The sequence below is a fragment of the Halichoeres trimaculatus genome, unplaced genomic scaffold (assembly GCF_033239565.1).
Source record: "Halichoeres trimaculatus isolate MK-OKI-2021-1 unplaced genomic scaffold, fHalTri1.1 fHalTri1_scaffold_2, whole genome shotgun sequence".
Classification (NCBI taxonomy): domain Eukaryota; kingdom Metazoa; phylum Chordata; class Actinopteri; order Labriformes; family Labridae; genus Halichoeres; species Halichoeres trimaculatus.
In genome coordinates this window covers 38,018,739-38,030,000 of record NW_027437180.1, presented here as the reverse complement: position 1 = coordinate 38,030,000, position 11,262 = coordinate 38,018,739, and the positions used below count along the sequence as shown (strand labels likewise).

Below are 11,262 nucleotides of genomic sequence, written 5' to 3'. Positions count from 1 at the left end.
CAGAGAGGGTCTCCTTTCGTTTTGATGTTTGAGTCTTGAAGCACAGGGGGCGCCCTAACCAACACATCATTCGCGGCTCTGTGTTTCCCTCAGATGTGAACGAGTGTGAGGTGAACCCCTGCAGACACGGAGGGTCCTGTCAGGACCTGGTGAACGGCTTCAGGTGTGCGTGTCCCCCTCAGTGGACCGGGAAGACCTGCCTCATCGGTCAGTGCCCCTGAAACCGTGTCTGATGAGTGTGAGCGTGTTGTTTACGCCTGGTGTCTGTGGAGGAAGCTCCTCAGAGGGTTTCTGGAGGTTTTAGGTGTAATCAGCTGAGCCCTCTTCAGGCCTTGACTCCTGGAGACTGCCTAATGCGTGGCCTGCGTCCTGAAGGATGTCTGTGGTCTGAGGACTGGTGCCTGGTATCGCCTCACCACAGGGCTAATCAACCACACGCTACACGCCAAACGGCACATGTTCCTGAGCTCTGAGCGCTGTGGTCAGTTAGTCTGGCAGCTCTGGACTGAGTCTGTTTCCCCTCAGACCCAGAGATCCCATTAACCCTGTTTACACCTCAGGTCCCAGAGGCCCAGGAGCCAAGTCCTTCTCTCTGAGGGAGCGTTTGACGTTTAAAACCTTTATTCTCTAAAAACTCAACGAGAGCTTCACGAAAACAAAACAAAAGCAACAAGAAAGTCAGCGACATGATGCCATTCAACTTTGAGGAAACTACTGCTTTAATGTCACTCTACTGCTTTGATGTCACTCTACTGCTTTGATGTCACTCTACTGCTTTGATCTCACTCTATTGCTTTGATGTCACTCTGTAGATGTGATTTTGTTTCCTACATGGATTTCGTTCTATTTTTAATCTGGTTCTATTTCTTTGTTTCCATTTTTATTGTTTGATCTCATTCTATTGCTTGGCTTGACATTCTATTGTTATGATTTCATTCTATGATTTGACCTTATTCTACTGCTTTGATATCATTCTGTCTTACTCGTTTCATTCTATTGTTTTGATTTCATCAATTGCTGCTATCAACTTTTGCTTTCATCTGATTCTGTTCAGATTTCAGATTTAATTTCACTGTTTTTATCTCACCTTTGTTGGAGTTCATTCTATCGATTCAATTTCATTCTATTGCTCTCACTCTACTCCTTTGTTCTTATACTATCACTTTGATTTAATTCCACTTATTGATCTCATTCTATCACTTTAATGCCACTCTATCTGATTTCATTCTGTATCCATGATCTCATTCTATTTCTTTGATTTAATTTATTTCTTTTATCGCATTCTATTGTTTTGTTGTCATTCTGTTTCCATGATCTCACTCTATTGTTTTGATTCCACTCAATTTTCTGTCATTCTATTTCTTTGATTTCATTCTGTTTCAGTGTTACTCTATTTCATTCGTCTCATAGCGTGTTGGCTAGCAGAGGAATCAGCTGCAGAGACAGAAACAGCTTCTTTAGTATTTACTCACTTTAGCACAGCGCCTCTAGTGGACACCAGAGGAACAGCTGTTGTTCTCTGCGTTGTTTAATCAGATAAAACTTTTTGTTTCCGTCACATTTTCTATCTCTTATCGTTTTTCGTTGTGTTCAATTCAGACGCCAACGAATGTGAAGACAGCCCTTGCGTCAACGCCGACGCCTGCAGGAACCTGATTGGAGGGTATTTCTGCGAGTGTCTTCCTGGTTGGACGGGACAGAACTGTGACATCAGTGAGTGCTCAGTCAGGAACTTTCTCTGACGGGGAACCTGTTCCTCTGCTCCTCTGTTTGCTGACGTCTCTCTGATGTTCCTGCAGATATCAACGACTGCAGAGGCCAGTGTGTGAACGGAGCGTCCTGTGAGGTGAGCTCAGCTGGTCCACGTGTGTGTGTGTGTGTGTGTGTGTGTGTGTGTGTGTGTGTGTGTGTGTGTGTGTGTGTGTGTGTGTGTGTGTGTGTGTGTCCATCCATGACAACAGTAGATCAGATTTCTCTGCTCTCATTTCCCAGCAGAACATAAACAGTCTGATTGCTCTGTTTTCCGTTCTCCTCATTGTTCACGCGTGTCAGCGAGATCACGTTACGGTAACAGCTCCATCTGTCCCTGAACACGCTACACACACACAGCCAGGTCCAAACACACAAACCAGAGACTGACAGACCTGAAAGGATCCCAAACGGGCAGAGTGCGGAGACCAAACCATGAACAACCATCATGGCTCACAGAGACGGCCTCTAGTGGACACTCAGGGAACTGCAGCTTGTCTTAACGTGGCGCTTGTTTCAGGACCTGGTGGACGGGTTTCGGTGTCTGTGCGCTCAAGGATTCAGCGGCGAGCACTGTGAGACGGACGTGGATGAGTGCCTGAGCGGGCCGTGTCTTAACGGCGGCCGCTGCCACGACGAGGTGAACGGCTTCTCCTGCCTGTGTCCGCCTGGTTTCTCTGGGAGTCGGTGTCAGGTGAGTTTTTCGCCAAGCCACGCCCCCAAAATAAGACCAGGCGTCCTCTTAAAGCTGAACTAACCGTGTGTGTGTCCTCAGTCCGATATCGATTACTGCCTCCACGCTCCGTGCCAAAACGGCGGCCAGTGTTTCAACCTGGCGTCCGACTACGTATGCGAGTGTCCCGAGGACTACGAGGGCAGGAACTGCTCCAGACTGAAGGACCACTGCCGCTCCACGCCATGCAAAGGTTGGCGCTCAGCGATCACGCTCACCCATCCACCATGTTTTCTCTGGTGGTTGATTGCTTATTAAGCTCCTCCCCCTCTGCAGTGATCGACAGCTGCACAGTAGCGGTCACGACCAACGGCACGGCGAGTGGAGTGCGCTTGATTTCCTCCAACGTGTGCGGCCCTCACGGGCGGTGTCAGAGTCACGCCGGAGGTCAGTTCAGCTGCGAGTGCGAGGAAGGATTCAGCGGAGCGTACTGCCACGAGAGTGAGTCTGAGGACGGTTTGGCGGGAAACGGAGTTCCACTTCCTGTTCCTGTTCCTGGAGTAACCTCTGTTCTTCCTCTGACGCAGACATCAACGACTGTGAGAGCGCCCCCTGCCTGAACGGAGGAACCTGCATCGATGGAGTTCGCAACTTCCTGTGTCTGTGCGCCGACGGCTGGGACGGCGCCCGATGCCACAACAGTCAGTGCTCTTCATCACTGCTCCTCCTCTTCATCCCTGCTCCTCCTCTTCATTGCTGCTCCTCCTCTTCATCACTGCTCCTCCTCTTCATCGCTGCTCCTCCTCTTCATCACTGCTCCTCCTCTTCATCGCTGCTCCTCCTCTTCATCCCTGCTCCTCCTCTTTATTGCTGCTCCTCTTCATCACTGCTCCTCCTCCTCTTCATCACTGCTCCTCCTCTTCATTGCTGCTCCTCCTCCTCTTCATCACTGCTCCTCCTCTTCATCACTGCTCCTCCTCTTCATCACTGCTCCTCTTCATCGCTGTTCCTCCTCTTCATCACTGCTGCTCCAACTCTTTATCACTGCTTCTCCTCTTCATCGCTGCTTCTCCTCTTCATCACTGCTCCTCCTCTTCATCACTGCTCCTCTTCATCGCTGTTCCTCCTCTTCATCACTGCTGCTCCTCTTCATCGCTGCTCCTCCTCTTCAACTTCAACACTGTTCCTCCTTTTCATTGCTCCTCCTTCTCCTCCTCCTCTTCATCACTGCTCCTCCTCTTGATCAGTGCTCCTCTTCATCACTCCTCCTCCTCCTCTTCATCATTGCTCCTCTTTATCATTGTTCCTTCTCATCATCACTGCTCCTCTTCATCACTCCTCCTCCTCCTCTTCATAACTCCTCATCTTCACCACTGCTCCTCTTCATCACTGCTCCTCCTTATCACTGCTCCTCCTCCTCTCCATCAATTCTCTTTCTCTTCATCCCTGCTCCTCCTCTTCATCACTGCTCCTCTTCATCACTCCTCATCCTCCTCATCACTCCTCATCTTCACCACTGCTCCTCTTCATCACTGCTCCTCCTTATCACTGCTCCTCCCTTCTCTTCATCAATTCTCCTTCTCTTCATCCCTGCTCCTCCTCTTCATCACTGCTCCTCTTCTTCATCACTGCTCTCTTCTTCATTACTGCTCCTCTTCATCACTCCTCCTCCTCTTCATCACTGCTCTTCTCTTTATCACTGCTCCTCCTCTTCATCACTTCTCCTTTTTATCACTGCTTCTCCTCCCCAACTCTTCAATCTTCCACCTCCTCTTCATCCCTGCTCCTCCTCTTCATCACTGCTCCTCCTCTTCATCGCTGCTCCTCCTCCTCATCACTGCTCCTCCTTATCATCACTGTTCCTCCTCTTCATTACTGCTCCTCCTCTTTATCAGTTATCCTCCTTATCACTGCTCCATCCCACCAACTCTTCAATGCTTCGCCTCCTTCTCTTCATCCTTTCTCCTCCTCACTCCTTTCCTTAATCCTTTACCTTGCTGCTCCTCTTTCTCTTCCTTGTCCTCCTTCTTGCTCCCTCTTCTCCCTCAGCTTCTTTTCTTTCCTCACTCCTCCTCTCTTCTTCTCCTTCACCCTTCTCTGCTTCCTCCCTCCTCATATTTCTCCTCTTTCTCCCTCCTCCACCTCCTATTTCTCTTCCTCACTCCTCCTTGCTCCTCTTGCCCTGCTTCTCCTTTTCCCTCAACCAGCATCTCCTCCTCACTACTATTTGCTCCTCTTCCCTGCTCATCATTGTCTTCCTCCCTCCACCCCCTTCTCCCCCTCCTTCCTCTTTTTCCTCGCTCCTCATTCTCACTCCTCATCCTTCCTCCTTTCCCTTCTTCCTCCCTTTCCTCCTTTTTTCCTCCTCCCCCCCAAGCCTTTTTCTCCCTCCTCCCCTTTCTTCTCTTCTTCTTCTCTTTACTCCTCCTCCTTCTCCTCCCCCTCCTTGCCATTCTTCTTACCCCTCCTCCTCCCTTCTTCTTGCCCTTTTTTCTCCTTCTCCTCCACTTCTTTGCCTTTCTCTCCCCAATTCTACGCTCTCCTTATCGTCCTCGTCTCTCCTCCTCCTCTTCCTTGCCCCCCCCCGTGCTCCTCTTCATTAGCCGTGTTGTGACCTCCTTGTCTCCTGAGCAGATGTCGATGACTGCGTCTCGTCTCCGTGCCTGAACGGCGGCGTGTGTCGTGACCTGCTCAGTGACTTCCTGTGTGAGTGCGGCGGCGGCTGGAAGGGGAAGACGTGCAGCTCCAGGGAGAGTCAGTGCGAGGAGTCCACCTGCAGCAACGGAGGCACCTGCCACGACCAGGGAGACGCCTTCTCCTGCCTGTGCGCCGCCGGCTGGGCGGGCAGCAGCTGTAACATCGGTGAGTAGGACGCCACGGCGGCCATGTTGTTTCTCCTCCTTCCTGTGGCCTCGCTGAGTCTGACGGTTCCTCCGTGTCCCGGTCTGCAGCCCAGAACAGCAGCTGTGAGTCCAGTCCCTGTGAGAACGGAGGGACCTGCGTGGTGGAGCGGGACTCCTTCAGCTGCATCTGCAAGGAAGGCTGGGAGGGCGCCACCTGTGGCCAGAGTGAGTCACTGCAGCACACTGAAGCAGGTTATTTATATGAGAGCTAGCTGTGAGAGCTCTTTAAGTTTATGAAGTTTCACAACTTTACAAAAGTGAATCTGAATTTTTTCTAATAGTCTGTGTGAGAAGAGCTAAAGGCTAAAGCTAGAGCTAAAGGCTAAAACACAAGCTAAAGATGAAACAAACACAAACCTAAAGATGAACTTTTTGTCACAATTTGAAAAAGGATCTGTGATGTTTAAGGAAATTTTTGCGTCCTTTTCTTCCAGACACAAACAACTGCCGCCCTCAGCCCTGGTGAGTTTAAGACTAAAGTCCAGAAACCTCAGCTCCATGTCCCCGTCTGGTCTCTAACAGCTGATCCTTGTCTCCTGCAGTTATAACGGGGGGACCTGTGTGGACGGGGAGAACTGGTACCGATGTGAATGTGCTCCGGGGTTCGCCGGTCCGGACTGCAGGATCAGTGAGTGTTGACCTTTGACCTCTTTCTGCTAACCTGTTAATCCTTCTTCCTGTCCTTTTTGATGTCTTTTTGCTTTGGTCCAGCATGTGTTAGCGTAGCGTAGCATAAACCAGTGCTGTAGTACTTGTGCCTAACCCTGGGGGCACTAAAAAGCTTTTTCCTGTGTTTCTGGTGGTGGTTGTGACGTTATTTTTCCCGACTCTCTGCCCTCACACAGTCTGTGTGTTACACTGACAGTTAAGTTCACACAGACCATGTGAACCTGGACTGGAGTCTGCAGTGTTCCTGATCCTGAACAGGGCTGCAACGAACGATTATTTTCATAATCGACTAATTGGACGATTATTTTAATGATTAATCGATTAATCGGGTGATTATATAAATGATTAATTGATCAATCGAATAATGACACATTTTTGCACTTTCCTTTACAATTTAGCTTAAAATTGTTTAAGGTATTTTCTTAACAGCAATGAAGACAATAAAAAGCATTTTTCCTTCAGTAATTTTTTATTACAGCTTTCTCTTTCTTGGAAGTAGAGCTGAATCTGCAAATATAATTGGCCACTGACTCATTTCCTGTGAACACCTTCTTTTGGAGTTTAATGAATTATTCTCCAGCTGCTCTGAGACTTTCCGGAGCTTTCTGTCACAGGATGAACTGTCTGCAGCTTTAACCTATGATGATGATGTTGATGAAGATGATAATAATATAATCTTTCTGTGTCTCTTTCAGACATTGATGAGTGCCAGTCGTCGCCCTGCAGTCCAGGCTCCTCCTGCGTGGACGAGATCAACGGTTACCGCTGCGTCTGTCCTCCAGGGCGGAGCGGCGCCCGCTGCCAACAAGGTGAACTCTCTGACCCGGCTCAGACGGGCTGTGAAAACCTGACCCAGCACCCCCTGGTGGCTGAGCGTGTTGTTTCTGTGGTGTCTGCAGTGTCGGGGAGGCCCTGCGTGCGGGGGGGGCAGGTGGCTGTGGACGGCAGCAGCTGGGACCAGGACTGCAACACCTGCAGCTGCCACGACGGGAGGATCAGCTGCTCCAAGGTAGACCTGAGACCTGAGACCTAGCTGGGGTCCAAAAACTATGATCCAGGTCTTAAACTCTCTGACCGCCCCCCTTCCTCTGTGTCCCTCCAGCTCTGGTGTGGACCCAAACCCTGCAGCCTCCAGGCCAAGACCCGGGGCTCAGCGTGCCCCCTTGGTCAGACCTGCGTCGCCATCCCTGATAAGCACTGCTTCGTGAAGCCCTGCCCCACCCAGGGGGAGTGCTGGAGCCCCGCCCACCAGGCCCCGCCCACAGCCAGGTGTCCCCCAGAGAAAAGCTGTGCTAACGTGACCTTCACCTTCAAGAAGGACGGCATGGAGCAGGTGGGTGGGACCTCCTGACGCCTAATGACTGTTCTGTTGATGGACTGATGCGTCTCACGCTGACAGACCAGAGGCAGTAAAGTCTGTTTTGCCAAACAGGGCACTGAAAGCGCTTGTTTTGGCTCCACAAAGAAAATCTTAATGTAAATTTTGGCTCCCAAGAAGTCACCTTAGCGCATGTTTTGGATCCAAAGAAGGCACTATAGCGTGCATTTTGTCTCCCAAGAGGGCACTTTTGCACATTTACTTACAATACATACATGTTTTTGCTTCAAAAAGGGAATTTTGCTCACATTTTGGCTCCCAAAATCGCACTATGTCGTGAATTTTGGCTCCAAAAAAGGGCACTTAGTTCAAATTTTTGTGTTTACCGAGATGGCATTTTGGCACGTTTTGCTGTAAATTGGGTGTTTTGCCCATGTTTTGGCTCCCAAGACAGCAATTCAGGTCACACTTTTTAGCTCCAAAGATCACACTTTAGCATGTTTTAGCTTCCAAGAGGGCACCTTAGCACACTTTTAAGCTCCCGAGAGAAAACTAATGTGCATGTTTTGGCTTCCAAGATTGCATTTACAGGTTATTTTGGCACCCAATAGGGCACTTAAGCACACATTTTAGCTCCTTTGAGAGCACTTAAGTTAATATTTTGGCCCTCAAGAGGGAACTTCTGCAAATCTACTTTCTTTGCTCACATGTTTTACTTCTAATAGGGCATTTTGCTCACATTTTGGCTCCCAAGATTACACTATAGCATGAATTTTAACCCCCCAAAAAAGGGCACTTTAGTTTAAACTTTTGTGCCACCAAGATGGCACTGTAGCGCAGGTTTTGGCTCCCAAGAGGGCACTTTGGCACATGTTTTTGCTTTAAATTGGGTGTTTTGCACACGTTTTGGCTTCCAAGACAGCAGTTCAGGACACATTTTGACTCCAAAGATCTCACTTTAGCTATTTTAAGCTCCCCAAGAGAGCTCTTCAAGAGCATTTTGGCTCCCATGATTACACATAAAGGCCATTTGGCCCAAAGAGGGCTCTGAAGCACACATTTTAGCTCCTTCTAACAGCCCTTAAGTTTATATTTTGGCTCCCAAGAGGGCACTTTTGCACATTTAGTTACTTTACTTACATTTTTTTTGTTTCAAATAGGGCATTTTGCTCACATTTTGGCTCCCAAGATCGCACTATTACGTGAATTTTGGCCTCAAAAAGGGGCTCTTCAGTTCAAATTTTTGTGTTTACCAAGAGGGCACCTTAATACTTGTTTTTGCTTCGAATTGGGTGTTTTGCACACGTTTTGGCTCCCAAGACAGCAGTTCAGCACACATTTTGGCTCCAAAGATTAGACTTTAGTGCCTGAACTGGCTCCCAAGGGGCACTTTAGTGCACATGTGGCTTCCAAGAGGGCACCTTAGCACACTTTTTAGCTCCCAAGAGAGCACTGAAGTACATGTTTTGGCTTCCAAGATTGCACTTAAAGGGCGTTTTGGCTCCCAATAGGGCACTTTGGCACATTTACTTACTTGACTTACATGTTTTTGTTTCAAATGGAGTGCACTAAGATCGCACTATAGCGTGAATTTTGGCTCCAAAAAGGGCACTTTAGTTCTTTTTTTTTTTTTACTACCAAGATTGCACTTTAAGAGCTTTTTGGCTACTAAAAGGGCACTTTGGCACACATTCTAGCTCCTAAGAGAGCACTTAGGTTCATATTATGGCTCTCAAGAGGGCACTTTAGCACGATTTTGCTTTAAATGGGGCGTTGTTGAACAAAACCTGAGTCTAAGAGGAACAGCAGGACGCAGGTTGCTGGTCGACCCTTAGTTTAGTTTCTTAAGGCGTTTTTAGACCGTTAGCGTGTTTGCTGATCCAAGCTCCTTGTTAAAAACCCCAAAGTTTGACGCTAACCAGCTGGTTTGGCGTTTCAGGGAGTGACCGTGGAGCAGGTCTGTCGTGAGCTCAGGAGTCTCTACGCCGTCAAGAATCTGTCCTCTGACCCGTCCGTCTCCATGACCTGTGAGCCGTCCCTCGGCGCCAGCAACGAGATCCACGTCGCCATTGTAAGTCTGGAGACAGCTCCACAGGCAGGGGGCGCTGTTTGTTACTGCCCCCGTGTAACAACACGTCGCAGTCAGACATTAACGAGCTGGTTTCTGTTTCAGTCCGCAGATGAGCGAGGAGGAGGAGGAGGCCTGACCTTCATCAAACACGTCACAGACCGGATCATGGATCTGGTCAGCAAGAGGAGCGCCAACAGCTCCATCATCGGCGCCATCGCTGAGGTCCGTGTGCAGAGACGGCAGAGCCACATCTCCAACGGTAACGACATGGTCCTGATGTGGTCTTTGATCCGGTCTGTGGAGGTTTTGAGGTTTTCACTGACCCCTGTCTCTGTCTCTGTCCAGCAGACCACCTGATGCCCCTGCTGGTCTCTGTGCTGGTCTTCGTCTGGGCGTTGGCGGTGGTCTCCCTGTCTCTCTGGTGCATGAGGAGGCGGAGGAAGCAGAGCGCCCACACGGGGGTCAGCACACAGGGGGCGCCGTCCTCGTCTGTGGCTCCCGCTGCCGAGGACAACAACGCCCTGCAGAACAGCATCAGCGCCGCCCGCGAGCAGCTGCGACACATCAAGAACCCCATCGAGAAACGCACGGCGAGCTACAACCACCAGAACCACCAGAACCACCAACACCGCCTCTGTGAGGACAAGAACGCCATCAACGCCAGGACCAGGAAGTCGGACACCGGGAGCCAATCAGACGAGGACGAGATGGACAAGAGGCTGCAGAAAGCCCGGTTTGCGCGGGCGCCGCCGGCGTACTCGCTGGTGGACTGGGAGAACCGCCCCTCTTTGCACAAAGTGCCTGAGTGGAGCTGCAAACAGGACAACAGGCAGCGGCAGAGCGTGAACAGGAGCGAGTTCATCGTTTAACGAACACGCCACGGGCTGTATTTCCTCTGACGCCGGCGCCTCTTCGTCTTCATCGTGGACACTCAGACGGGACTCTAAACTAGGACTCAGATCCTGGTTTTCCGTCCACCTGGAGAGACGTATTTATTGCTGTTTGACTTTGGGGGCGGGGCTTTGGGAGCATGAAGCCCCGCCCCTGGTGGATGTTTCTGTACAGTGTAAATATCCTTTGTGTATATCTGACTTTTAACTTATCCCCGCGGCGCCCTCAGACGCGTCTTTCTTATTTATGACGTCAGAGGTGAAGTTTTGCCAGTTGAAGCACTCGGAGTCTCCATGAGGACGTTTTTTAACTTCCTGTTTGATGTTGAGCCGGTTGGATCTGTGCCTCGTCGTTCCTGATGTTCACGGTTCTCTCGCTCTTTGTTTCCGGGACGTTCCAGAGACTGATCCTGATCCAGACTCTTCTTCTCAAAGTGACGTGGAGTCAGACTTTTGATCAGTCCGCTGAAAAACTCTTAAAGGAACAGGAACTCCATGGGGGCGGGGTGGAGTGGGTGGAGTGGGTGGGGAGTAACAGGTTTGTAGATTTGGTGAAGTGTGAACGGAGCTGAGAGCAGGATCTGGATCCTGGTTCTGTTTGTGAGAAGAATTAAAGGAGTCTGTGGAAGTTTAATATGGATCATTGATGTCTTCATGAAATGGTAGTAACATGTTTTGGTCCAAAAAGCCAATAAATCAAGCACAGCAGCATTGTTTCCAGGCTCTCATAGCCCCTCTGTTCAGAACGCTCTGATTTAGTGGGCGTGGCCTTCATATGTAAATGAGCCACCGCTGATACCGCCCCGCTCTTCAGCGTCACTGAGAGCGGCGCCACGAGCTCTGAGTGCACAATGTTTAGAAAACAGAGAAGCTTGTTTATCGTAACATTACAGGCTAAAACAACAGGCTAACAGCAGCTAAAGTTAGCATCCTGAAGCTAACACAGAGACAGGGGGGGACACTGAGGAAAAGCTCTTACATCTGCTCCA

General features: G+C 49.8%; 1 protein-coding gene across 2 annotated transcripts in view; it reads left to right on the top strand.

Annotated features, from left to right (window-relative positions):
• The window catches only part of LOC141784094 (protein jagged-1a-like), a 21,466-nt gene extending 10,660 nt beyond the window's left edge, over positions 1-10,806 (top strand). The window contains exons 9-25 of one of the 2 annotated variants that reach the window (XM_074661810.1): positions 94-207; positions 1,600-1,713; positions 1,800-1,846; positions 2,270-2,443; positions 2,525-2,675; positions 2,759-2,923; positions 3,010-3,123; positions 5,057-5,284; positions 5,374-5,490; positions 5,760-5,787; positions 5,868-5,953; positions 6,690-6,803; positions 6,894-7,003; positions 7,097-7,327; positions 9,252-9,383; positions 9,486-9,642; positions 9,732-10,806. In XM_074661810.1, coding sequence (XP_074517911.1) covers positions 94-207; positions 1,600-1,713; positions 1,800-1,846; positions 2,270-2,443; positions 2,525-2,675; positions 2,759-2,923; positions 3,010-3,123; positions 5,057-5,284; positions 5,374-5,490; positions 5,760-5,787; positions 5,868-5,953; positions 6,690-6,803; positions 6,894-7,003; positions 7,097-7,327; positions 9,252-9,383; positions 9,486-9,642; positions 9,732-10,252 — 2,603 coding nt within the window. In that variant the 3' untranslated portion in view covers positions 10,253-10,806. Of the gene's footprint in view, positions 1-93; positions 208-1,599; positions 1,714-1,799; positions 1,847-2,269; positions 2,444-2,524; positions 2,676-2,758; positions 2,924-3,009; positions 3,124-5,056; positions 5,285-5,373; positions 5,491-5,759; positions 5,788-5,867; positions 5,954-6,689; positions 6,804-6,893; positions 7,004-7,096; positions 7,328-9,251; positions 9,384-9,485; positions 9,643-9,728 lie in introns of both variants that reach the window. The other variant, XM_074661800.1, reaches the window with a different exon arrangement.
• Positions 10,807-11,262: the final 456 nt, after the last annotated feature.